Source organism: Denticeps clupeoides, chromosome 4 (assembly GCF_900700375.1).
Source record: "Denticeps clupeoides chromosome 4, fDenClu1.1, whole genome shotgun sequence".
In the NCBI taxonomy this organism is placed as follows: Eukaryota; Metazoa; Chordata; class Actinopteri; order Clupeiformes; family Denticipitidae; genus Denticeps; species Denticeps clupeoides.
In genome coordinates this window covers 3,888,487-3,915,608 of record NC_041710.1, presented here as the reverse complement: position 1 = coordinate 3,915,608, position 27,122 = coordinate 3,888,487, and the positions used below count along the sequence as shown (strand labels likewise).

General features: G+C 47.5%; 1 protein-coding gene across 2 annotated transcripts; it reads left to right on the top strand.

The window, feature by feature from the left end:
- The first annotated feature begins 1,211 nt into the window (after positions 1-1,211).
- On the top strand, positions 1,212-27,122 carry mast3a (microtubule associated serine/threonine kinase 3a). Of its 2 annotated transcripts, XM_028976652.1 has the most exons (27): positions 1,212-1,642; positions 3,018-3,049; positions 6,619-6,701; positions 7,201-7,276; positions 9,456-9,525; positions 10,492-10,643; positions 13,603-13,678; positions 13,989-14,198; positions 14,837-14,938; positions 15,028-15,160; positions 17,135-17,199; positions 17,309-17,394; positions 17,592-17,800; positions 17,877-18,015; positions 18,106-18,238; positions 18,758-18,923; positions 19,047-19,148; positions 19,244-19,366; positions 20,738-20,847; positions 20,930-21,105; positions 21,242-21,363; positions 21,785-21,982; positions 22,064-22,272; positions 22,422-22,544; positions 24,495-24,631; positions 24,723-24,907; positions 24,975-27,122. In XM_028976652.1, the coding sequence occupies exons 1-27, from the start codon at positions 1,604-1,606 to the stop codon at positions 25,727-25,729; spliced, it is 4,011 nt and encodes a 1,336-aa protein (XP_028832485.1). In that variant the 5' UTR covers positions 1,212-1,603; the 3' UTR covers positions 25,730-27,122. The 2 variants fall into 2 exon arrangements, with proteins under 2 accessions (XP_028832485.1, XP_028832484.1); XM_028976651.1 differs by lacking the exons at positions 1,212-1,642; positions 3,018-3,049 and adding an exon at positions 4,434-4,949.

The window sequence follows — 27,122 nt, the reverse complement described above, 5'->3', positions numbered from 1 at the left end:
TCCCTCTACACGAGATCACTTGGTGAGGTCATTTCCTCACATGGATTATCCTACCACTGCTATGCTGACGACACACAACTCCTCTTCTCCTTTCCTCCCTCTGATCTACATGCTGCTTCCAAAATCTCTGCATGTCTAACCGACATCTCGTCTTGGATGGCAGCCCATCACCTCCAACTCAATCTCACCAAAACTGAACTAATATTCATTCCAGCAGATTCTTCACCACATCAGGATCTTGCTATTTCCCTAGACAACTCGCAGCTCTCTCCTTCTACAACAGCCCGCAACCTTGGCGTAACAATAGACATCCAACTCTCCTTCTCAACTCACATCAGGAATTTTTCCCGCTCATGTAGATTCCTTCTCTACAATATCAGACAAATCCACCCTTATCTGTCAACCCAGGCCACCCAACTACTGGTTCAGTCCTTAGTAATCTCACGACTGGACTACTGTAACTCCCTTCTAGCTGGTCTACCACTATGTACCTCAACCTCAACAACTAATACAAAATGCAGCAGCACGACTGATCTTCAACCTTCCCAAATTCTCCCACACCTCCCCTCTACTACACTCCCTCCACTGGCTGCCAGTAGCTGCATCAGGTTCAAAATACTGATGCTGGCCTACAAAGCCAAACATGGAGTAGCACCATCCTACCTCACAGCCCTTATTACACCTCGCACTGCACCTCGTATACTCCGAGCCTCCAGTACTGCTCGCCTGGTCCCTCCATCTCTGAAGGTAAAAGGAAGACGCTCATCTAGACTCTTCTCCGTCTTGGCCCCTCGTGGTGGAATGAACTTCCCCTCGTGGTCAGAACAGCTCAGTCACTGAGCACCTTCAAACAACAGCTCAAGACCTTCCTCTTTAGAGAATATTTAGATTAAATTGTAATTTTCTTGTTGTCGAACTTTGTGTACAGAATCTACAACAGAGTGAATAAAATAGATGTATTCATAGTTGGGGGTCCTAGTGAACCGGAATTGATCTCTTCATCGATGTTAACTTTAGCACGTTGTAAGTCGCTCTGGATAAGGGCGTCTGCCAAATGCCGTAAATGTAAATGTAAATGTAAATGTAAATGTATAATAAGCAAATTTGCTTTATATTTAAATTTCAGGCCCATGGAGATAATTAGGATGGGACATAAACAGGCATTTAGAACAAAGGAAGACCTCAAAGTTCCAGTCAAATGCTCCATTGTTTCACCAAAGCATCATGGTGCCACTCGGAGTCGAGCTTCGTTTCCTCACATGACCGCCGGTGCCAGGGTTCTGTCCACGGGGGGATATTAGAACCTGGAGAATGTTGAAGAACAGAGACTGTCTAAAACCTGTCTTCAAGGAAAGCATTGATCCTTGACCCCAGTGACTGATTCTTTTCCACCATAACTGTCCACACTGCAGTCAGATGATGATGAAGAAGATGATGACGATGCGTCAAGCTGTGATGATCATGATAAATTATTCAGCCCAAGTGACTGGCAGTGATTGGAGGACTTTGGGGGTCAGCTGACTTGTGCGTTCTGGGAATAAAGACTCTGGACAGAAGCAACTGTTGCGCGGACGGGAAAACTGCAGATTATGGGCTTTCAGCGATGGACGAACCCAACATCCTGCGACGCCGTGGACTCCAGGTGCCGTTTCACACATTTTCCCACAACGGAATATGTCGGTGGTTACAGATACATGTTCGTGGGCAACTTACTGCGACCAAGCTAGCTTCAGGCGGTCTGTATGGGAAAGAAACGCATCTGTTCATATCTTCTTTTTTTCTATCCCCGAATTGAGAACATGACGGGTCCGCCACTTAACGGGATTAAAAATCCTTTTAATGACTCCGCCGCCCCCCGTTATCACCCCCTTTTTCTTTTGTCCAGCGGTTTTCTCGGCTTGACAGACACACGCAGAAACCGGGGAGACGGGCTGCCGCGTTCTCCATCACCATGGTTGCCATGGTGATTTCTGCCCCCTCTGCCCCGAATCCGTCGGATGGCGTTTTTTCCAACGCTGCGTCACCAGAAGGACAAAATCTGAAATCTGTCGGGCTTCCAGGTGGATCTAAACACCGGTTGATCTCCTGGTTTCACTTGCCAGCAAAATAAGGGTGTCTGTGACAATGCAGTGATATATATATATATATATCTCACGCCCGTCTGGTCCTTCCTGTTTTATTAGATCTACAGGGCACGTCTCGCCTCGTCCTCAGTCTGCGTCTCGTATAAAGCAGGGCTTCCCAACGTCATAAGACTGCTGCTGGAAGCTCCACGGTCAGATTTCAGGATGAAATGTGTGAATTATTAAAGCCTCAGACGTGTACTGCAAGTCTCGTGGCTGCAAGTCTCAGGTCTCCTTTTTTTTTCCTGTATTTGCTCCCAAAATACTGTCACATTAAGAGTGCATGAGTAAAGGGGACCCCGGCACAGTCGGGGGGGATTACAGACGCAGTTCACCGCAATGCACAGCAAAAATTATCCATGCAGCGCAGAGGCAAGTCAGGAAAAAAGTTTGTGGTAACCAAGTGTGAATTTTTTTTTTACAGTTCCCTCAAGATCTTCTGCTGTTTTCCGACCAGCTGATGCCGTGAAATTCCATGAACGCAGCAAAAAAATAAATAATTGATTGCAGTATTTGCTTATTTGGTGTGTGTAGAGAACGTAACTCGGTTCTCCTGATGTTCTCTGAGCACCAATAAGATATTGCCGGTAGGAGATCAGTCATTATGTGGGAGTCGGGAGAGACTGAGAACATCCCTGCATATCGGCATCATTGGTGTTTGTGGGCTTTGCGCGGTTTGATAGTCCCTCCCTGAACCACTTCCTCCACCACTGGGACGTTGGATAAAACCGGCCACGGTGTTCACGAATACCATTTCAGGCAAACTTAAAAAAGAAAAATGTTGCTTGGCGAGAGCAGAAAATCGCGCCATCGTACGAAATGTAAGAAGGCCTTCTGCACGGTGAGGGTTCACGGGAATGCGGACCGTCACTCGTGTTTTCCTTGTCGTTTCAGAAGGAGCTGAGCCTTCCGCGAAGAGGCAACACGTGAGTGCGAGCCACAGAGGTGGCTTTCTTCCCGGCAAAAGAGGAGCCTTTCACCGGATCGCTAATCAGGCCCCAGGAAATCGTCTACACGGCCTGCCGGGCCTTTAGCCAACTAGGGGGTTCACCCCCGGAGAGATCAGCACACGGTCACGTCCTGCGCCCCAAAATGCTTTATTTTCTACAAAGATTTGTATAACTTGGCAACGAAAAATGCATCTGCATCTGCAATGCATCTGATCAAACATTACATTACATTACATTTACAGCATTTATCAGACGCCCTTATCCAGAGCGACTTACAATCAGTAGTTACAGGGACAGTCCCCCCCTGGAGCAACTCAGGGTTAAGTGTCTTGCTCAGGGACACAATTGTAGTAAGTGGGATTCGAACCCGGGTCTTCTGGTTCATAGGCGAGTGTGTTACCCACTAGGCTACTACCACCCCAAACACGAACACATTTTAAGTTTGCTTAATAAAAATTCAAAATTGAGAACAATTTCTGTTACAAATACAGCAGTTTCTCACTTACGTTCACATAAAATACAAATAATAATGATTAAAAGGGGAAAGTGGTAAAAACATTCATGTTGATCTGTAGAGATGTCGGTAAAATAAGGGGACAGGGGCAGTGGTGGCGTAGCGGGTAAGAAAGCGGCTGTGGGTTCGAACCCCGAACCGCCCAAACTGCCAAGGTGCCACTACTGAACAAAAAAAAAAAAAAAAGACTTATTTCACTACACACATCGAGTATCGAACCGGCAACCTTGTGATTACGGGGCTGCTTCCTTAACCGCTTTTATTTTAGTCGACTCAGTGGCGGCTACTTTAACTGTTAGGCCAACACTCCCCGTAACTCAACATTTCATCTAGTGGCCCAATTTTCACTGGTTTTTATCGGTGCTTAAGACTATTAAGTAAGGGAGCACCCCCCCCCACCCCGTAATCAGAAGGTTGCCGGTTCGAATCTCTGAGCAAAGCGGCGTCCCCACACGCTGCTCCACAGGCGCCTGTCACGGTGCCCACTGTCACCAAGGGTGATGGTTAAAAGCAGATGACACATTTCTTATTGGGGCAGTGGTGGCCTAGCGGTTAAGGAAGCGGACCCCGTAATCACAAGGTTGCCGGTTCGAATGCCGAGGTGCCTCTGAGCAAAGCACCGTCCCCACACACGGGCGACTGTCATGGTGCCCACTGCTCACCAAGGGTGATATTTAAAAGCAGGGGACACGTTTCTTATTAGGGCGGTGGTGGCCTAGCGGTCAAGGAAGTGGCTTCGTAATCAGAAGGTTGCCGGTTCGAATGCCGAGGTGCCACTGAGCAAAGCACCGTCATGGTGCCCACTGCACACCAAGGGTGATGGTTAAATGCAGAGGACACGTTTCGTGGTGCTTGCTGTGCATCACTTCACTCTCTTTTTTTATCAAGCGCTTTTTTTCCTAGATGACAGTGGTCGTTGCTGCGGACGATGTGGGTCTTCCTCCTGCCGTGAAGCCACCTCGGATCCGCCGGTGTTGCAGTCCGGTCCGGTCCCTGGTGACGACTTCCTCCTCCTCCTCCTCCTCCATGTTTTTCCTGCTGCAGCCTGAGGAGGAGGAAGAGGAGGAGGAAACTGGCTCTTCCCATGCTGCCTTTCTGCCGCCGTTAGGAAAGGGAGGTTCCGCTCCCGCGGTCCGAACGCGGCGCGGATCGTGTTCCGTCCCCGGGGCTCCGACGTCCGGGTTCCTGCCGCGATGGGTCCCGCTCGTCCGGGCCGCAGTCGGACACTCCGCCGCCCCGCCTGAGGACGTTCCGGTCCCGGGCCGTCACCACCACCATGTCCGACAGAAATTACTGGACCGTGTGTTCGAGTTCCAAAAGTCAGCTGGTGACGGGGGGTCTGCTGAAGCGGGACAAGAAAGGGTAACCCCGCCATTTCCGGGCCGCCGCCGCCGCCGCGTGTACAGGTCGGAGACGCGGTCGTCGCGCACCGTCGCCAGAATGCGTTGTCCGCGTCCGCCCCGTGCTTATTTCTGGAGGGTGAAACGTGGCCGCCGGGGTACCCCGGGCTCCTCGGGGCTGGGCGGGGACCGGGCGGGTCAGTATCTGTTGATCCGGCGCGTAACTTTTCCACCGCAGCGGCGCAGCGCTTTTTTTTTTTTTTTACGCGGGCAAACCCCACGTTCCTGTTCCCCTCGACAAGCGACATCTGTGGGAAAATGGAGGAAACGGTGACGTATCATGTTGCGCATCACCAGGCTTTGTGACACACGTCGCACCACATGGTGGCCTCTGCATGTAACCCTGCGTCACCCTTGTGGCACCTCGGTGGCACCTTGGCGCCCGGGGAGGAGTGTGTGTGGGACCTCGGTGGCACCTTGGCGGTTTGAGGAGTGTGTGGGGGACCTCGGTGGCACCTTGGTGCCCGGGCAGGAGTGTGTGGGGGACCTCGGTGGCACCTTGGTGCCCGGGCAGGAGTGTGTGGGGGACCTCGGTGGCACCTTGGTGCCCGGGCAGGAGTGTGTGGGGGACCTCGGTGGCACCTTGGTGCCCGGGCAGGAGTGTGTGGGGGACCTCGGTGGCACCTTGGTGCCCGGGGAGGAGTGTGAGGGGGGACCTCGGTGGCACCTTGGTGCCAGGGCAGGAGTGTGTGGGGGACCTCGGTGGCACCTTGGTGCCCGGGCAGGAGTGTGTGGGGGACCTCGGTGGCACCTTGGTGCCCGGGGAGGAGTGTGAGGGGGGACCTCGGTGGCACCTTGGTGCCCGGGGAGGAGTGTGTGTGTGGGGACCTCGGTGGCACCTTGGTGCCCGGGGAGGAGTGTATGGGGGACCTCGGTGGCACCTTGGTGCATGGGGAGAGGTGTGTTATGGACCTCGGTGGCACCTTGGCGGTTCGGGATTCGAACCTGCAATCCTTCGATGGTGCGAGGCCGCTTCCTTCCCCGCGAGGCCACCGCTGCCCCTTCGTTTGTTCCTTCGGCGGTTCGCCGCGTCTGTCTATTTACGGTGAATCAGTTTCACGCCAGCCTAAAAATGTCAGGCCGCTTCATCCGTAACACGCTTGGAAAAGTGCATCGAAGGATGATTCAGTGTACGAGTCATAAAAATAAAATTTCCGTCCCCGTGATGGTAAGGCTGTATTCTAGCAGAAAGGATCTACCGACCGTTCTGATCATCAGGTGCTCCGCGGCAAACGTTTCATCAACCCGAATTCCACTCGGCATGGGACCGAAAAGGAAATCGGTGGCGTCGCACGTCCCCAGTGGAGACTGCTCCGATTCGGCTGCAGTTGAAAGATTGCAACTGAAGCGCTGCATTGTGGGATCTGTAGTTTTTTTTACATTGTAAGTCATCCAGAGCGACTTACAACGTGCTTCCATGTCTCCATCGATGAAGTGATTGATTCTGGTTCACTAGGACCCCCCAACTATGAATAAAAACCATTTTATTCACTCTGTAGTAGTTTCTATACACAAGTCAGACAATAAGAAGGTTATAAGTTCATCTAAATATTCTGTAGTAACAGATCTACATGAATGCAGGGATCCCCGCTGCGACGTGCGTTGACGTGCTGTGCTTCTCTTCTCCGCAGAGGCCGTAAGAGGAAGGGTCTGGCGGTGGGCAGCCCTTCGCCCACGCTGTCGCAGCCGATCTCGCCGGTGCCGTTTCACGCGGGTACGTATCCGGAGGTGGGAAGATCTGTGCTGGTTGACATTTTGACATTTTTTTTTTCCACCTTTTTACATCGTAGAGCAAAAAATAACACAAAAATTTAAAATAAATAAACTTTTTTTTTTTAAAAAAAATCAGATTTTAGGCTCCTGGTTTGACCTGATGACCATCTGCAGGTAGACAGTACTGCTCTGTGATCCCCTCCAAAATTTGCAGGTCAGACGTGAAGGCGAAGCATTTACATTTGCAGCATTTACCATACGCCCTTATCCAGAGCGACTTACAATCAGTAGTTACAGAGACAGTCCCCCCCCCCGGGAGACACTCAGGGGTTAAGTGTCTTGCTCAGGGACAGAATGGAAGTAAGTGGGATTTGAACCTGGGTCTTCTGGTTGGCGTCCAAATCTATCAGCTGCGTATGCAGAGGGCAACAAGTGACCTTTATAGGACTCTGTTTTAACAAAACTGCCACCTTACCGATTTTTTTTTTTTTTTTTTATAGCCAGCGGCGGCAGCCCTTCGGACAGCCCAAGAAACGTCTCCAGCAACCCTGCAGTCAACTTCCCGTTTGTCCGGCGGTGAGATCCGTTCGGCCTTTTCCCTCTAGCCGCTCCTTGCTCTACACGAGGCATGAGGAGAACCCTGTAGAAGCCTCCTGCCACGTTCACTGTTTAAGAATTAATGATCCCCAGAGGCTTGTTAAGGTGGGGCCGAAACGTGAGAAGTTCTGCTGCCGGCTTGGGAATGCAGTTAAAAAAAAACGACAAAAAAAAAAAGGTCTTTCACGCATTAAGCTTCGCGGTTTAATTCTCGTTTTTCTCTGGCACGCCCGTGCGTGCTGCAGAGTCGGGCGCGTTTTTGCCCGAAGGAGCCTGGGCTTGGCATTTTCGCGACCAGTCAGTCTCATCTCGGCTCGGAGAGGTCCTGAGACGTGAAATTGGACGAAGCTCAAACTGGCAGTCGGCTTACCGGATCTTGAGACTAATGCTTTAACTCGTCAATAAAGCATTAACTCGTCAATATGAGGCATTAACTCGTCAATAAAACAGTTTATTTAAATCAACTTGATTATTAATGAGCGAATTAATTACGCTGTGGCCTCCCTGATGCCCTCCGTACAAGTTGTTGCTCTCTGTTCACGTCCTCACGTCGCTCCACGATTAGCCCCGTCACTTCATTTTTTGTTCTTTTAATGAGACCCTGTGTTAGAAACAATGGACAATTTTTTCCGACATTTACAGTTGTTATGGGAATTTTTAGTCGGTCCAGAGCGATAAGGGTGCTCAATGGCAACTTTGCACTTCGGGATTCGAACCAGCAACCTTCCGTTACGGGTCTGTTTGGTGGCCCGCTAGGCCATCAAAGCCATTGTAGACTTGTCACGATACTGACATTTCAAACTCAATACCAACACTAAGGATGGTACTCGATACTATTAAAATAATATTTTCTGATTGTTCTGACTTTGTTAAAAATGCACACACATATATATTGCTTCTAAGGCCTTTTAATACTCAACAGGCCAAATAAATGTGCGTCGTTCAATTACATAATTGTAAAAGAGAGAGAGAAGCGAAGACTTCTTCTAAGACTAATTAAAAATGACTTGAACAGTATTTGCACAGCTTGACTCCCCTCCCGTAACTCCATAATTTGGGGTGATGTCCGCCCTCTGCAGTGCCTGTTGAAAATGGTTGTACCAAGTAAGCTGTTGCGAATGCATCGGCGAGCATTTTCGTGACTGTTCGCACGAGTGCTACTGTCGTTTACTCAGTTCCCCGACTTGGCTGCGGTGGGCACGGCGAGGCCTGAAGAGCCGCCGCAGCAGAGGGGCCGTCAGATGTCACTCCGCTGGCCCACAGTCTCAAAACGGCTTTTAAAGGGGCCCTTTCTTCGTCCTCAGTTCACTTCCGTCCAGGTCCTCACATGACCTCCATCTTGCTGCCCCTCGGGCTTCGTAAATGCTAGAATGTGGAGGAAGTTGTTGTTGTTGTTTTTCTTCCCTGGTTTTGTGTGATTTTTTACATTTTTTTTTAAGGTACCTTTTTAACAAGATATTTTCAAAAAGGAAGACTATTTAATAAAAACCTTTAATCAAATATGACACTTACTCTCCACCCGAATCGTAACATTGCACAGGCCTAGTAAGCGAACTAAAACTAAAGAAAGGATAAAATGTGATCAACAGAAGAAAAGTGGTAAGAATAGTATATGCAAATTAAATATCTGAACATGTGCTAATGGACTATTCTGTGTGATGCACGGGACATTTTGATGACACTTTATCCCCATAACATGTATGTAGTACTTGTATGTAGTGTTATTAAACCGAAAAGGTGCTTGTGACTTCTTGAAATGTAAAAATATTGTTTACTGTGTTTATTTAATATTATAATTAAAATGCTTGTTCATGAATTGTTTATGAATATTTAATTAATTGTCAATTAATATGGCAATTTAAATTTTTTATTTATAATGGTCCCCTATTATGAAGCTGTGACTGTGAGATGATTTAACATTAATAGGAGTTCCCCCAGCCTGTCTATGGTCCTGCAGTGGCTATAAATGGCCTTGCTGTTTCGGTCTGATGAGGGACAAGGTTACCTCCCATTTCTCATGCTTCATCTGCCCCACCAATAAAAGTTGTGTTCACAACTACAGTATTAGGGGACCAATAGGAACTATATAAAAGCAAAGAAAATGTCACAATAGGGGACGTTTTAAGGTAGAACGTGACCGTGTGTTTGCTGTTTTTAGACCGGATGCAAGACGATGGTCCCTGGCCTCGTCCGGCTATGGAACGAATCCCACCAGCTCCTCTGTGTCTGTGAGTTGTGTGTTTCTGCTTCCTCCCTGTTCCCTTCGGTAAAAGCCATTTCTGGGTTAATTGCAGACTCCCTGCATAATTACTGTTTGAGCGAAGCGGCTCTGGATGTGCTGTTTTTCGCCAGTGAGCGGGGTCGTTTATTTCTTTGGTGGGGGGGGGATACAGTAGGATCTGGCAATGAGGTCAGCCCGTCTGCAACAAAGTCCCATTGAGCGGCGGTCAGTGGGCGCTTTATGTGCAGGAAGGCAGCTTCGTTATCGCGCCGTACGCGGCGCTGCTCTTTCTCCGCCGCAGAAATCCGATCCCTGCTCTCACGCACGCTCTGTGGGGGCCGACGTCTTGAGCGGCCCTATACATGATAATATCAGTAGAACTGGTCTAAAAGTGCTTATTACAGTAAGGACCATGCTAGTAGTTTTTATTATAGAAATTATATTTTTCCCCCTTGTGTTCAGAAAGTTATCTAAAATTTGGGAGGTGTCAGTAAAGGTCTGATCTGGAGACGATAAATAATGTGAACAATACATCAAATATTCAGTATTTAATCAAATCAACTGTACAGGGTGGGCCATTTATATGGATACACCTTAATAAAATGAGACTGGTTGGTGACATTGAGCACATTTTATTAGTGGTCAGAAACTTGTCAATAACTCATGTTAAAAAGTTATGATAAAACCAAGCACACCATTGTTTTTCTTGTGAAATTACCAATACATTTGATGTGTCACATGGCCCTCTTCCTATTGAAAAAACAAAAGTTGGCCAATGGCCGACTTCAAAATGGCCACTATGGTCACCACCCATCTTGAAAAGTTTGCCCCCTCACATATACTAATGTCCCCCAAACAGGACGTTAATATCACCAACCATTCCCATTTTATTAAGGTGTATCCATAGAAATGGCCCAACCTGTAGATTATTACATGAGTATATTGTCTTGTCCTCCTTTCCACCGTCTTCCAGTCTCTGTCCTCATCTCAGGAGCTCCTCCATCAGTTCCCCTCCCAGCCCACCGTGGACGAGCTCCACTTCCTCTCCAAGCACTTCAGCTCGGAGAGCGTCGCCGATGAGGAGGTGAATGCGGGGCCAAGGCGGCAGCGCTCTCGCAGCCTCAGGTGGGTGAACGTGTCATGCCACTCGTCCCAACTCTTATCAGGTTTAGGCCCCGCCCATACGAGAACGGTTTTCTGGTTTAAAAAAACAAAAAATGACTTGCGTCCACATGGGAACGTGATCTAAAATGTTGTCTTCTGCTCACCCGGGGGCGCTTTTCATGGCTGCCCACTTCTCGCCAAGGGTGCTGGTTAACCTTTCGAATGTGACAATCACTTCACTTCTTACCGCAGCAGGCAACATCCGATTTTATGATCAATTAAAAAATAATCGACAGATTAATCGATTGCTAAAATAATCGTTAGTTGCAGCCCTATTAAACACATAGATTCTCCAGCCGTGTCTTTTCATCAGAAATGCGCACCGTATAGAGGATTTCTTGTAGTTCCTCAGGGCTCTACTGTAGAATTAACTTTTTTGCACAACCTTTACCACAAACATGTTCTTACAGGGAGTGCAGAATTATTAGGCAAGTTGTTTTTTTGAGGAATAATTTTATTATTGAACAACCATGTTCTCAATGAACCCAAAAAACTCATTAATATCAAAGCTGAATGTTCTTTTTTAGTAGTAGTTTTTAGTTTGTTTTTATTTTTAGCTATTTTAGGGGGATATCTGTGTGTGCAGGTGACTATTACTGTGCATAATTATTAGGCAACTTAACAAAAAACAAATATATACCCATTTCAATTATTTATTTTTACCAGTGAAACCAATATAACATCTCCACATTCACAAATATACATTTCTGACATTCAAAAACAAAACAAAAACAAATCAGCAACCAATATAGCCACCTTTCTTTGCAAGGACACTCAAAAGCCTGCCATCCATGGATTCTGTCAGTGTTTTGATCTGTTCACCATCAACATTGCGTGCATCAGCAACCACAGTCTCCCAGACACTGTTCAGAGAGGTGTACTGTTTTCCCTCCTTGTAAATCTCACATATGATGATGGACCACAGGTTCTCAATGGGGTTCAGATCAGGTGAACAAGGAGGCCATGTCATTAGTTTTTCTTCTTTTATACCCTTTCTTTCCAGCCACGCTGTGGAGTACTTGGACGCGTGTGATGGAGCATTGTCCTGCATGAAAATCATGTTTTTCTTGAAGGATGCAGACCACTGCTTGAAGAAGGTGTCTTCCAGAAACTGGCAGTAGGACTGGGAGTTGAGCTTGACTCCATCCTCAACCCGAAAAGGCCCCACAAGCTCATCTTTGATGATACCAGCCCAAACCAGTACTCCACCTCCACCTTGCTGGCGTCTGAGTCGGACTGGAGCTCTCTGCCCTTTACCAATCCAGCCATCTGGCCCATCAAGACTCACTCTCATTTCATCAGTCCATAAAACCTTAGAAAAATCAGTCTTGAGATATATTTCTTGGCCCAGTCTTGACGTTTCAGCTTGTGTTCAACCTTTCTTACACTGGCCATGTCTCTGAGTATTGCACACCTTGTGCTTTTGGGCACTCCAGTGATGTTGCAGCTCTGAAATATGGCCAAACTGGTGGCAAGTGGCATCTTGGCAGCTGCACGCTTGACTTTTCTCAGTTCATGGGCAGTTATTTTGCGCCTTGGTTCTTCCACACGCTTTTTGCGACCCTGTTGACTATTTTGAATGAAACGCTTGATTGTTCGATGAGCATGCTAAAGAAGCTTTGCAATTTTAAGAGTGCTGCATCCCTCTGCAAGATATCTCGCTATTTTTGACTTTTCTGAGCCTGTCAAGTCCTTCTTTTGACCCATTTTGCCAAAGGAAAGGAAGTTGCCTAATAATTATGCACACCTGATATAGGGTGTTGATGTCATTAGACCACACCCCTTCTCATTACAGAGATGCACATCACCTAATATGCTTAATTGGTAGTAGGCTTTCGAGCCTATACTGCTTGGAGTAAGACAACATGCATGAAGAGGATGATGTGGACAAAATACTCATTTGCCTTATAATTCTGCACTCCCTGTATAGGTCAGGTCGGGAGTTGGAATAATACATTCGTCAATAATGTCAATATATGGCTGGCTTCTAGTAAGAATTTTAGGCCCGTCTGGACGAGCCCTACATTTAACTTTGTAGCATTTGGGTCATGCAGCCAAGGATTCTGTTTTTGAGCTGGACAAAAATAAAAGGTTAACTGGCCCAGAGGACGTCCCTAACTGGGCTGAGCACCCTGCTTGAGATGACTGGGCCAGCTGCTCGACACCAGCACACACCACCATGTGTTGGAGCTGAGAGTTCTGTTCCCCTTCATCCAGGCTCTGGTTGGCCACACTTGGACTAAAGTGAAACGAGGAAAGAAGAACTCACCTCATGCCTGAAGTGACCGTGTTTTTCCACTTGGGGAGCGTCGGCAGAACCTGCAAATCGAGTCGTGCGGTCGACTCGTCACTAGTCCTACATGAGCAGCGTGTGAACTTTGCCACAAATTAAGTGACATGAAGTCTCCACGCTTCAGTTTACCCAGCATAATGTACCCGTGTAGACAAAAATACACCCTGGTATTGTGATTTTTAGAACTGATTGATTTGTTCAGTTCTCCTGTGATATTTGTGACATTTAACAGTGTAAGAACCCTGTGGTGGAAATTTGGTGGCGGTCATCTCATGAAATGACAGAACGGGTTATACTTGTATCATTGCCCTATGGCAGCAGTATAAAATTGTATAAAGGATTCTTTTGACATTTCTGTATGTCAAATTTGATTATGCATTACTTACATTTTAGTGAAATATTCTCAATATTGCCTCCTAGTTTACGTAAGTTATCTCAGTGTTTGGGGTAAAAAATTAATAAAATTCAAGCCTTAGAGGATAAAGGTACTTTTTGATGTTACAAGGCGAGTGGGATAAAAGGGACCTGATGTAATGTTATGCAATATAATACAATATAATGAGCATATGATCTAACCTTTAATAGGTTTTATTTAATTATTAAAAGCATTTTCTTTTGTCTTTTTAGCCCTGGCCGGACATGCGGCTCATTTGATAATGAAATAGTCATGATGAATCATGTCTACAAAGAGAGGTTTCCCAAGGTAATTATGCACATTGTCAGTTTTGGATCCAGTGAAGCTGTGTTTGAGAAGCAGTGCCATATCTGATTAAATGTAAGAATGATATGGAATGATTTTATGTTCATTAAGGCAAGGTCTGTCACTTTAGGAAGATAATTGCCTTATTTGCACTGATTTCAATGCAAACCTATGCATTTTCTATGCAAATGTTTCATGTTTTTTTCCCCCCATGCCATACAATGACCCTAAACCTTTGTACGGTGGTGTAATTAGTCTAAGATCGCTCACATGAGTGCTTTTTTTTATGATTTATTTTCTCTCCGCGGTGCAGGCCACAGCTCAGATGGAGGAGCGCCTGCTGGCCGTCATTGCCGACAACTCCCCGGAGAGAGCGCTGCCGCTGGCCGACGGGGTGCTGGGATTCATTCAGCACCAGCTAGTGGAGCTGGCCAGAGACTGCCTGGAGAAGTCCCAGAATGCCCTGGTCACGTCGTGCTACTTCATGGAGCTCCAGGAGAAGCTGGAGAAGTTCCTGCACGAGGTGCGTGAGACTTCGTCTGAGTCCACGTTGGACCATTTTTACATGATTTAGGCGTTCTTTCCAGCTGTTCCCTCCAGGGAAAAATGTAGTGCAGAACAGAAGCATGCTGAATATTATTATATCAGATGTTTACTGAGTGTAAGTGACACGAGGATACTCAACAGTGCATCAGATCTAGTCGAAGGAACGTTTTCACCAAAACCTTTTTGTTCCTCTTAGCTCGGTGCTCTGGCGTAAAGCCAGGTGGCACGGATTTTGTTTCCGTATTTCAATGTTTTCACCACCTTGACGTGGATTGTTCCGCTATGGAAAAAAGACGTACTGTTCGAATGAGTCCTGCCTATTGGTCTCGGCCAAATCAAACAGGGGAGGCAATCATCTCGGATCAATTTTGCAAATATTATCTCGATTTTTTTTCTTTTGCTTTTGTGTGTGTGTGTGTGTTTGCGTAGCATTGCAGCATTAGGTAGAAAAAGCTATATTATCATCCCACTTTCCAACCTCTTTAACATTGCCTGTCCGTGCTGTATAAAGAAGAAAAGTAAGGTAGGACGTAGGGTGGTAGTAGATGTAAATCATCTATCATGATTCTTTCAGCATGTGCCAGTTTGACCGTAATTGTATGTTTTTCACGGCAGGCCTACGAACGCTCTGAAAGTGATGAGGTGGCGGTCATCAACAAGCTTGTCAAGAGGATCCTCATTATCATATCAAGACCTGCAAGATTACTTGAATGCCTGGTTGGTAAAAACGCCGTGTGACGGCCACAGTCATGTGACAGAGTGGCGTACTGTCTGCAGCGTTAGACCGTCTTCTGTGGTTTTGACAGGAATTTGACCCGGTGCAGTTTTACCAGCGGCTGGAAGCAGCCGAGGATCATGCCAAAGAAGGGCGGGGCATAAAGACAGACATACCCCGCTACATCATCAGCCAGCTGGGGCTAACACGGGACCCTCTGGAAGGTAGGACTCCGTGTGTGGACAGACAGGTTCATATGAAACGGTTCAGACTGCAGGCCTTAATGTTCAGTTTTTTTTTTTTTTCTTCTCCCATTCCCATCACTCTTTATATTGTGGCCAATATCATATTTTGCACTAAGCACAGCACCGTCCCCACAATGCTGCTCCCCGGGTGCCTTTCATGGTTGCCCGCTGCTCCCTCAGTAAACTGGTTGAAGGTGGATGAGTCCACATTTCACTGTGTGCACCGGGTGCTGCCACTTTCGCAAGAAAATATCAGATCTGATTTGTGACAACACACTGAAGTGACCCAAATTGGAGTTCTATTGACTAATCTGGGTCACATTAGAGCAAAAGCAAAAATCGTCCTGCAGTGTGAACTAGGCTTGGTGAAATTTATCTCATAATCGAAGCATCGTGAGACATAATAGGTTTTTGCCATAATGGTGTTGCTTGGTGATTTTCTGGCGGCGGTACAGCGCACCAGTGCACCAGAATCGCGAGGCCGGTGAAGATTCACACGTCTAGTGTGAATGCAGCCTATGTGTTGATGTTGATGTTACCAGCGTTTGCTTGTAGTACCTGAATAAGGCTGACCAGACCAATGCACTGAACCCCCTATTAGCTCTTCATTTTAGATTTAAAGGAAGTGCTGGCTTTGTGCAGTCGTCAGGTTTTGTTGGGACACGGCCAGTGCACCCGCAATGACGCCGGACCTCTGCCTCAATGCAGCGAGGCTGCCGTGATTCCTGACCCGTGGAACAGTGTGTGGGTTTAGAACATTGCTCAGCTGCATGTTGTGAAGTGGTGCATTTGAATGTGCAGCTTGATCTGCTAGGCTAGTGCTGCCTGGCGTCGAAGGTGCAGTACCAACATGAACAGTAGGGGCAGTGTAGGGATGTGACAACAGCAGCAGTGTTAGTAGTGAGCTGTGATTTTTGGACCAAAAGGACACCCCTTACCTCAAAAAGGACGTCCTCTGTCCTCCTTAACTTCACCAATTCACTTAGGGGAAAACCCCACAAACGAAAGAAAACCAAAAAGGGGAACAAAAAATGTGCATCCAAACAGAACAAACTAACTGGGAGGAAATGGGTACATCCAGAGGCCAACCTGGGGAAGATCCACAACCAAGGTTTCACCATAAACCAGCCGCCCCCCTTAGCTTCTCCTCCAGCTTTTTTTATGGCCCAGCTTGCAGACCTGAAGACCTGGAAGAAAGCTGGTCCCCCTTCTGATTGTGATTTGTGGTGTATACTTCACATCCTAACATGGGTTTTGCAATTTTTTTTTTTTTTACATTATAGAACAAAACTGAAGACACAGGACTACGATATAACACGTGAGGTTATGTAATAAACAAAAACAAACAAATAAATAGCAAACAAGGTGAAAAAGTCTCTCTTTAGGGGACTGTTTCCAGCAGTCCTGAAGGTTTATACTGAACACTTTCTGATCATTCACTCATGTTAATGAGCAGCTCATCAAGCAGCTTTTGGTGATGACTATAGTGAAAAATAGGTGACTCTGAAAAAAGATTCATCAAACATAGTCAAAGTGTAGTGATCATCACATGTGATACACAGCAGCACAGCACACGGTGCACACAGTGAAATTTGTCCTCTGCATTTAACCCATCACCTTTAGTGAGCAGTGGGCAGCCATGACAGGCACCCGGGGAGCAGTGTGTGGGGACGGTGCTTTGCTCAGTGGCGCCTTGGTGGATCGGGATTCGAACCGGCAACCTTCTGATTACGGGGCCGCTTCCTTAAACGCTAGGCCACCACTGCTTTCTCCTCATGCAACAAATACTAAATGTGTTTGTTGAATTGTATCCTTCAAAATTGCCCCATAACTGACACAGAGTAGGTGTGTGTGAACTTTTGACGGGTGCTGTATATGTAATTAAATATGCTCTCATGTTGCTAGATGGGGTTTTTTGGCGAGTATATTAAATAGCCATTCCTGTTTCTGCAGAAATGGTCCATCTTCAGCAGAACAGCACAGGGGACTCCGTGGTGAAAGAGTGTGACTCTGCGGAGGTGGGTGCAGTTCATGCCCCGATGACCGTGAAGCCACCCCGCCTTGGCTGATTTTCCTTCTCTGTGGTTTGTGGTGTGTTGTGACGATAAGATGGTCTTTTTCTTTCAGAACCGGACTGGCTGCACCCCTCCTAGACGAAAACCGCTCGAGAGGGACTTTGAGACCATTAAACTTATCAGCAACGGGGCATATGGGTAACTGATGTAATCTCTAGGCTGTGTTTACACTTCACCAGAGTAAATACTTATTATCTACTTCGCTTTTCATAAAGTAAACAGATCCTTTGACATAATGCGATGAACTTTGTTTTTTATTGGAAAGCTCGTTTGACTTGATTCAGTTGAGGAGAGGGTGTTTAAAGCTGCTTTAATGATTCATAATTGTGGAGCAGGGCCGTGTACTTGGTGCGGCACAGGGAGACCCGCCAGAGGTTCGCCATGAAGAAGATCAACCGGCAGAACCTGGTCCTGAGGAACCAGATCCAGCAGGTGTTCGTGGAGCGGGACATCCTGACGTTCGCGGAGAACCCGTTTGTCGTCAGCATGTTCTGCTCCTTCGAGACGCGCCGGCACCTCTGCATGGTCATGGAGTACGTGGAGGGTGAGGAAGAGCGGCTTCACACTGCGCAGATGCTCTCTCTCTTGTGTTCTTCATCGCTCCTCCCGCCCTCCTGCAGGCGGGGACTGCGCCAATCTGCTGAAGAACATGGGGCCGCTGCCTGTGGACATGACTAGGATGTACTTTGCAGAGACAATGTTGGCCCTGGAGTATCTTCACAACTACGGCATAGTGCACAGAGACCTGAAACCTGACAAGTATGTTCCCGTCTGATGCTGGAGGCAACATCTCACAAGGCTGCTGCTGATATTTACTCGAATATCCTTTTATTTCCCTTTTGTGCTCAGCTTACTGATCACCTCGATGGGACACATCAAACTTACAGACTTCGGGCTGTCCAAAATTGGCCTGATGAACATGACCACCAACCTGTATGAGGGTCACATGGAGAAGGACACCCGGGAATTCATTGACAAGCAGGTGGGCTTTTGGGGAAACGCTCCCCTGAAGGCCTGGGTGAAGCCACCGGGATCGATGGTTGATTTCACTTTGGGCTTCGTAGTATTTGAGTGGTCTGCACTGGGAGAAAAGGGAATGTACACTTTTTAAAATTACTTAAGTGAATCACATTGATAATATTTTAACATTTTATAAAAAAAAAAAAAAAAAACGCATTGCGGTTAAAAGAAATTGTGTAAGAATTAAAATGTTTAATTTGGATTCAATGCCAAATTACCTTTGATCAACTTAATAAAATCATTTGTTGCTTACAGAAATCAAGCTGCACTAACTTAATATGTATGATTCAAATAATGCAGAGTAATCAGGGCGGCCTAAATCAAATGAATCATGTGGAGCCAATGTCAATTATTCAGTTAATTAAATCCAATTAATTACACCCCCCTCGCCATTCATGAATCCCATGAATGTCGATCTATGTGACTCATGTGACGTGGCTCTGCAGCAGTGCCCATGACCCTCTCCTTTCTGATGTTGCAGGTTTGTGGGACTCCAGAGTACATTGCACCCGAGGTGATCCTCAGACAGGGGTACGGCAAGCCGGTGGACTGGTGGGCCATGGGCATCATCTTGTACGAGTTTCTGGTGGGCTGTGTGCCTTTCTTTGGGGACACGCCAGAGGAGCTGTTTGGTCAGGTGGTCAATGGTGAGAATCTTGGTTCTTCTGGTCTTCTCGCCGTTCTTCTCGTGCTGCGAGGGACAGCAGGTTCTGGTTCAGAGGCTTCCACTTGTTCCTTATTCGTATCTAATTCATGTGTTTATATCTCAGATGACATTATCTGGCCAGAAGGTGACGATGCGCTTCCTTTTGATGCTCAGGACTTGATCACAAAGCTGCTGAGACAAAGTCCTCTGGAACGTCTTGGGACCGGTGCGTGTTGGTGATTTTAATAATAATAAAAAAAAAAAAAAAAAGAATTATTGCCAATTATAACCTCTGTTAACACATTCTTAAATGGTCCTCAGGTGGAGCCAGCGAGGTGAAGCATCATATATTCTTCCGGGGTCTGGACTGGAACGGACTGCTGCGCCAGAAAGCTGAATTTGTCCCACAGCTGCAAACCGAGGACGACACAAGCTATTTTGACAGTAGGTGGCGTTTTACCCCTCTGACGTGCTGGGGGCTTTCTGCCAGCGTTGAAGGTGCGAACCTTCACTGGTCTCACGATTCGATTACGAATCACGGTGCACCACGGGCATCTGGCGTCCGTGGCATCGGGTGAGCGCGGACTGAACGCCGGGAGCAAGTCAAAGTGCCAAAATATCCACGCAAGCGTTCTGATGTGTGTTCGGATGGCGTTCGGAGTGCGTTTTCTTGGTCTCAGTTTCTGCCGAAACCCCACTGCACGTTATACGGAGACCGAGCGCTAAACGTCAAGCACACACGTCAAGCATACGCCAGCGAAACGACAATCAAATGCAACTTTAAAATGTGCAGCAAAAAAAAAAAAAAAAAAAAACTGATGATGTTCAGAGGGCGTTCATTTTCGTACTCCGCCACGGTTATCAAGAATTTTTAATATCGGCGCCAGAAAATCACTAAGCAGCGATGATTAAAATAATTATATTCTGCACTGCGTCGATTCGGAATAGTCCACGTCTGCAACGTGATGCATTGATTTATGAGATTGAGTCACTGCGTAGCTCTTCTATTTCTCTTATTGCACTAGGTATTCATCAACATTTAGGGCCGTGCAATTAACCTAATTTTACAACATTCAACCATTTAACCTTCCTTAAAAGCCAGAACTTTCACTGTGAGGGTCAGAATAGACAACAGAAATACAGACTTGAACCTGAAAATCATTCATGTAACTGCATTCTTTTTTCAGAAATCCTTGTGGGGTGTCATTTCAGCAGCGTACAGATTCAATAGGCAGATTCCAGACCAAATACAATTTAAACACAATTGAAGTTACACATGAAGTTATCTATGCTCATGTATCATGCACTTATCTAATTTCATTAAACTGTTTGCTTAAACTGTTAAAATGCTAAATGTTATATAATCAAGTTCATTAAAAAACGGATGTTTTAATTAATTGTGATTTTAGTCAGGCAGCTGTGTCTGCATTTCTGGTTTGGAAATGTGGCGTAACTGTAGCTCTTCTGGAGATGTCTGTATGGGTCTGTATGTCTATAGTCCGTTTCGCAGCCGTGTGCAAATTGATATTCGGCAGTGGTGGCCTAGCGGTTAAGGAAGCGGCCCCGTGATCAGAAGGTTGCCGGTTCGAATCCCGATCCGCCAAGGTGCCACTGAGGTGCCACTGAGCAAAGCACCGTCCCCACACACTGCTCCCCGGGCGCCTGTCATGGCTGCCCACTGCTCACTCAGGGTGATGGGTTAAATGCAGAGGACAAATTTCACTGTGTGCACCGTGTGCTGTGCTGCTGTGTATCACATGTGACAATCACTACACTTTTTTTTTTTTTTTTTTTTTTTTTTTTTTCACTTTTCAGCACGTTCCGACCGATATCACCACACCGCGACCGATGAAGATGACGAGACCAACGATGATGACTCTTCACAGGAAATCAAGAAGTTCTCTTCTTGTTCCCATCGTTTTAAGGCGAGTGGATAATTTGTGTGATTCATATCTAAAGATGTGGATCCTGTGGAGGTTGTAAACAGGTCCCCTCTGTCCTCTGCAGGTGTACAGCAGCTCTGAGTACCTGACTTCACCGTCCAACCTCAGCCTGTCCTCGTCCGAGCGTAGCTGCAGCGAGGAGAAGGAGGACAAGTGGGAGGCGCAGCCTCTCCTGTTCCCGGGAGACGTCTTGAAGCAGGGGACCGCCGCTGATGGCATGCAGGGTAGACACACAGGGGGGTGAGTGCTGGTTTCAAAACGTCTGACTAGTTCATACATGAACAGCATCCTCCATTTAGTAGAAGTCAACAAGCTCTGAAAAGACATAAATCATTTAACAGCTCTGTCTCTCTCATTTATATATCTTTTATATAAGCCCTCGTCCACGAGCGTCCTCAAGTTCCTCTCAGTCTGATAGGAGCGCGAGCCCGCAGGTGATGAACAGCACTCAGAGCCTGGAAGCCATGCCACGCCTTGCCCTTTCCACCGAGGACGAGGGTACGGACCTTTCTCTGGCCAGGGATGCAGATGATTCCATTCATCTGGCCCCAGGGATGTGGGCCATCGTTGTCCGAAGAATCAGGGACAATGCTGCTCGCTGCGCTACATGCGGTTTACATTTCTAGTGGCAAAGGGTTTAAAAAAAAATAAAAAATAGATGTATAATTTTATGATTATCAGAATTTAAAAGTCCGATTTAGCAATAACTGTATCTGCCATTGGCAGGTGAAAATTATCAGCTGGAAGACTGATGTCAGAGGTCTTTTTAAAAACTATTTTACAAAGCAGACCACTTGGTAAAACTATCTAAATGTTTTAGAACACCGTACATGTATTCAGACAACAGTAGGGTTTACGTTGTCTCTTGGCGTCTTGCTGTTCGCAACGCCTGATACGGAATTGCTGTCCGTGTTGACAGAGGGTCTCGTCTCCAACCTGCGCCGCATCCGTCTCCGTAGCAACTCCACAGGCACCAGGCCCTCCACTCGCCGGGACCACAGGGGTCCGCGGCGCTTCGGTCACCAGCTGGAGACCCCAGAGAAGCAGAGGGTCCCTGCTGAGTGCAAGGTACCCAAGTCTGCCTCGGCATCTGGCCTGTCACTCGTTGTCACACCAGGTAACTTTCATCGCCAAAACATATAAACACAAAGTGGTTTAATGGCGTGACTGTGCCTCAACATTCATGTTGTGTTTTTAGATGAAGTGGCAGGATGCCTCCAGAAGACCCACTCCTTCTCGTCCAACCCCTCCTCACGTGACTCCTCCCCCAGCCGAGACCTGGGCGGGTACTCCCTCCATCCGCCCGTCATCATCCACAGCTCGGGCAGGAAGTACGGCTTCGCTCTGCGGGCCATTCGAGTCTACATGGGAGACACCGACGTCTACACTGTTCACCACATGGTCTGGGTGAGTGTCCTCACAATCGAGTCGGGAACAAGGCAGCCGTTGTGGAGCCCCCGCCCCACCCTCTCTGGACAATGCGTTCCTGTAACTGAGCCTTTTCAGCCGCCTCTCTCCCCATCTGACGTTGCCTCTCTGGTTTTATGTTGGTCCAGAGTGTGGAGGAAGGCGGTCCGGCCCACGAAGCGGGCCTGAGGGCTGGTGACCTCATCAGCCATGTGAACGGAGAGCCTGTCCAGGGCCTGGTGCACACCGATGTCGTGGAGCTCTTCTTGAAGGTTGGAAAGCTTAGAAATACACGCTGCTCCAAAAAATGAAGGGAACACTTAAACAAAACAACGTAACACCAAGTCAGTCACACTTCGATGGAATCAAACTGTCCACTGAGGAAGAAACACTGATTGACAATCAATTTCACATGCTGTTGTGCGAATAGACAACAGGTGGAAATTATAGGCAGTTATGTTTTGGTCACTTTTGAACGCTGGCGGTGCTTTCACTCTAGTGGTGTCACGAGACAGAGTCTAGAACCACACAAGCGGCTCAGGTTGTGCAGCTCTTCCAGGATGGCACAACAATGCAAGCTGTGGCGAGAAGATTTGCTGTGTCTGTCAGCGTAGTGTCCAGAGCTTGGAGGCGCTACCAGGAGACATGGGTGGTAGTAGCCTAGTGGGTAACACACTCATCTATGAACCAGAAGACCCGGGTTCAAATCCCACTTACTACCATTGTGTCCCTGAGCAAGACACTTAACCCTGAGTGTCTCCATGGGGGGACTGTCCCTATAACTACTGATTGTAAGTCGCTCTGGATAAGGGCGTCTTATAAATGCTGTAAATGTAAAAAGGAGACAGGCCAGTACATCAGGAGGAGCGCTGCCAGAGCCCTGCAAAATGACCTCCAGCAGGCCACAAATGTGCACGTGTCCGCTCAAACAGTCAGAAACAGACTCCGTGTGATACACCGCACAGACCTCCATGTGCTTGCCAGAGGTAGCCTGACTGCCATTAGGTACTGAGATGAGATCCTCAGACCCCTTGTAAGACCATATATTAGTGCGGTTATGCAAGAAAACGCTAGACCTAATGTGGCTGGAGTGTGTCAGTAGTTCCTGCAAGATGGAGGCATTGATGGACCATGGATTGGCCCACCCGTTCCCCAGACCTGAGCACATCTATCCACCAACACCATGTTGCACCACAGACACCACAGAGTTGGCGGATGCTTTAGTCCAGGTCTGGGAGGAGATCCCTCAGGGGACCATCCGCCACCTCATCTGGAGCATGTCCAGGTGTTTGTAGGGAGGTCATGCAAGCATGTAGAGGCCACGCCCACTACTGAGCCTCGTTTTGACTTGTTTTAAGGACAGACCTCCATGGGTTGATTCAAATTTGATTGCCATCGATAATTTGTGTGGATTTTATTGTCAGCAACATTCAACTGTTTTAAGAACAAAGTATTTAATAAGAATATTTCATTCATTCAGATCGAGGATGTCTTATTTTTGTGTTCCCTTTATTTTTTTAGCTGTGTGTGTGTATATATATAATATAGGTGTGGAGGATTCTGCATAATTAAATTTAACATAATTAAAACATGATTGTGTTGCTTGGTGATTTTCTGGCAGCGGTATAAAAATTCGAGTTAAACAGAAGTGCCCATTGTGACTGATCTGCGTACAGCACTGCATCGGGTAGGAGATCAGACCTAATTTGGGCGTTTTTGCTGCGCTTTGCAGCTGCGTTTGACTGTCGTTCACTTTAACTGTTTAACATTCGGTGGTAAATTGACCGCAACAAAACGTTGCATGCGGGGTTTTTTTTTTTTTTTTTTTTACACCATCCGAATGTGCAGCTGACCAAACGCTGGTGCTGAACGCGGTTGTGTGGGCGCTTTGAGAAATGCGCTCACCTGACACCGCGAACTTCAGAAATAAAAGAATGGTCCAGACGTCCATTTGAACGAGGCCTTAACTCTCATCTCTCTGCCGTATTTATAATGTGAAGTAATGTAGAAAAATTGATAGGATGCATTGATAATTGTAATCGAATCGTGAGACGAGTGAAGGTTCACACCTCCAATATATATCTATATCATCATCATCATCATATATTTATTTATTTATTTATTTATTTATTTATTTATTTATTTATTTATTTATTGTTTTTCCGGGTACCTCGGTTTGGTGAAGGATTAGCTTTACCGGGTCTGCGATTTTTCGTTGACAGAGTGGCACCAAGGTGACCCTGCAGACGACACCGCTGGAGAACACGTCGATTAAGACGGGTCCTGCCCGAAAGGCCAGCTACAAGGGCAAGATGGCGCGCCGCAGCAAAAAGAGCAAGAAGAAGGAAGGCCAAGAAAGGTTCCTCAGAGCCCGTCCACCCTTCTTTTCGCTCTTCTGAGCCTCTGCGCCGCTCACGGCTTGCTTGTTTGCTTATTTTTTCTTTGTCCAGCAAACGCCGCAGCCTTCTGAAGAAGCTGCCGAAGCACAACCCCGGCATCCAGAACAGCCGCAGCTTCTCGTTCGGCTTCCCTCACTCGGTGTCGCACAGCGACAGCCTGTCGGACTCGCCCACGCAGAGCCTGTCCTCCGGGCCCAACACGCCATGCCGCAGCCCGGCGCCGGAGCACTCTGCCGGTGAGGTGCACCGCCTTCGTCCATCTCGTTTTTACACCCCCGACCTGACGTTCCCTCTCGGTTTCAGATTCCAACTCCCCGCAGAGCTCCTCTCCTGGCTCCAGCTCGCCCAACTCGCCCATCCCGCAGAGCCGGCCCAGTTCCCTGCACGTCCTGGGCTCCAAGATCCGCTTCTCCAAGACCGGCCGCTGCAAGTCCACCAGCAGCATCCCCCCGTCCCCGCTGGCCTGCAACCCGTCGGCGCAGCCCCTCTCCCCGCAGTGCTCGCCCTCCTCCCTGCCCAAAACCCTGTACTCCCTCCACGGCAAGACGCTGTCCCCTCCGTCCGTCCCCAGACAGGGCGTGCGTCCCCGCAGCGCCGAGCCGCCGCGCTCGCCGCTGCTGAACAGGGTGCAGTCGGCCGAGAAGCTCTCCGGCGCTTACTGCGGCGACAAGAAGGCGTACGCCGCCCGAAGGCACACCATGGACGCGCCGCTCGGCGAGGGCCCGGCGGACGGAGGGGGCGGAGACATTGCCTCGGGCTTCGTTTGCGTGGGAGACCACGCCAGGCTGGGCGCCTTCCTCGCCGGCCAGAGGACGCGGCCCGGCGACGTGGTGGTCATGAAAAAGCTCAACCTGTCCGACCGGCGGGACTCGTTCAAAAAGCAGGAGGCCGTGCAGGAGGTGAGCTTCGACGACGTCCGCGAGGAGCAGGAACCGGAGCCCGCCAGCACCACCCCGGGCGGCCGGGCGGGGCACGGCGCCGCGTGGATCGCCTCGGGCCAGCGCGGCGGGAAGTCTTTCAGGAGAGACCCTCAGAGGCCGGCCGAAGAGCGGCCTTAGAGAGAGGACCTTCTCCAGAGCTCCCACGTCTGAACGGTGCCTCTGTGTCACTGTGAATTGATGCATGTGCCAAAACGTCCGGGGTGTAAGATCACTGTAGCGCCTGAAACCGGCGCGCCACTCTAATCGCTCTCTTTTTTTCTTTTTTTTTCAATTTGTAAAGAAAAATGTATTTATTGCTTTTTCGGGTGCCTAATATCTGAATAAATCAAGACGTTTGCATATTTAGAATTTGCACAAACCTGCCCCAGGTACAGGTCGTGGTTTTCACCCCCCCGCTTCAGTTCTCTTGGTTTAGGGAAGTGCGTGCGATCGCGGCACTTTTTTTTTTTTTTTTTTTATGCTTTTCTGATTTGAATATTCAGACCGGTGCCTCTTGAGTTGAGCAGAACATAATGCTTGTCATTCTTTTTTTTTAATTATAATATTATCTCTGAGCCCAAATCTGCTTTCAAAGCAGTTCAGTCTGACTGGCCTGTCTCTACCAACCCAATATGGATGGATTTTGAGGAATGCAGAAGTTCTCGAAATCATGGCTTCCCATAAACAAGCCTTTAATTGTAGTCTGGTACTCGGCCACACACACTTATCTTTTCAGTGTGGCTGGTGAACTATAAAGCATTTTTTTTAATTAATGTTTATTAATGTTTACATGTGAATTGAGAGGTATGTTGACGAGCAGAGTAAATCTGGTGTCTTTTGGTAGACTGTAGAAATGATCCAGTGGATAAAATGGATTTGCAAATGGAATGGACCTGAAAGATGAATCGTATGCTTGCTTCTTTTTTTTTTTTTTTTATGAGGATTTTTATTTCGGTATTTCTAATGTTACTAAAACTATGTGTGCATTTCTAACTAAATGACAGGTAGATTAATAAAATCTTTCCTGACACCCACCCCCCCCTCATATGAATATATTTGAAGTCAAATTCTTTTTTCTTTTTTTTTTGGTGAAGCTGCAAACAATATCCAGCATATTTTAGCTGCTGCCTATGGAAGTCGGTCCTTTAGGACGCCAGTGCGTCAAGTTCAAGTCCAGTCCAGTCCTGTTATTTTTAGATTTTTTTTGGTCACTTCCTGCAACCTTGCGAGTGTTTAGTGAGCTGCGTTTGAGTTGTGTGTAGTGTAATAATGTACGTGGGGCACTGTTGTCATATGCAGTTGAGGAAAAATATGGGTTTTTATTTTTACTGTCATAACCTGTCGCGTGGAGAGGAAACTACTACACGTCGCCACGCCGCACACATGTAACGTTTTAATTGACACTAGTGGGTTTTCAATGAAATGTTTACATCGGTCTCACTTTGTGCTCCTTAGGGTTCTTGTGCTGTGATGAAAGGTGACATTAATTGTCTTTTGTCTGAAGCAGTGCTTAAATAAATTGCCAGAGGTA

Coding starts and splice junctions, on each gene's coding strand:
- mast3a (XM_028976651.1), top strand. CDS start 4,864: ATGTCCGACAGAAATTACTGGACCGTGTGTTCGAGTTCCAAAAGTCAG. Junction 10,644..13,602: donor CAGCGCTCTCGCAGCCTCAG/GTGGGTGAACGT, acceptor TTGTCTTTTTAG/CCCTGGCCGGACATGCGGCT. Junction 18,239..18,757: donor GGGAATTCATTGACAAGCAG/GTGGGCTTTTGG, acceptor CTGATGTTGCAG/GTTTGTGGGACTCCAGAGTA.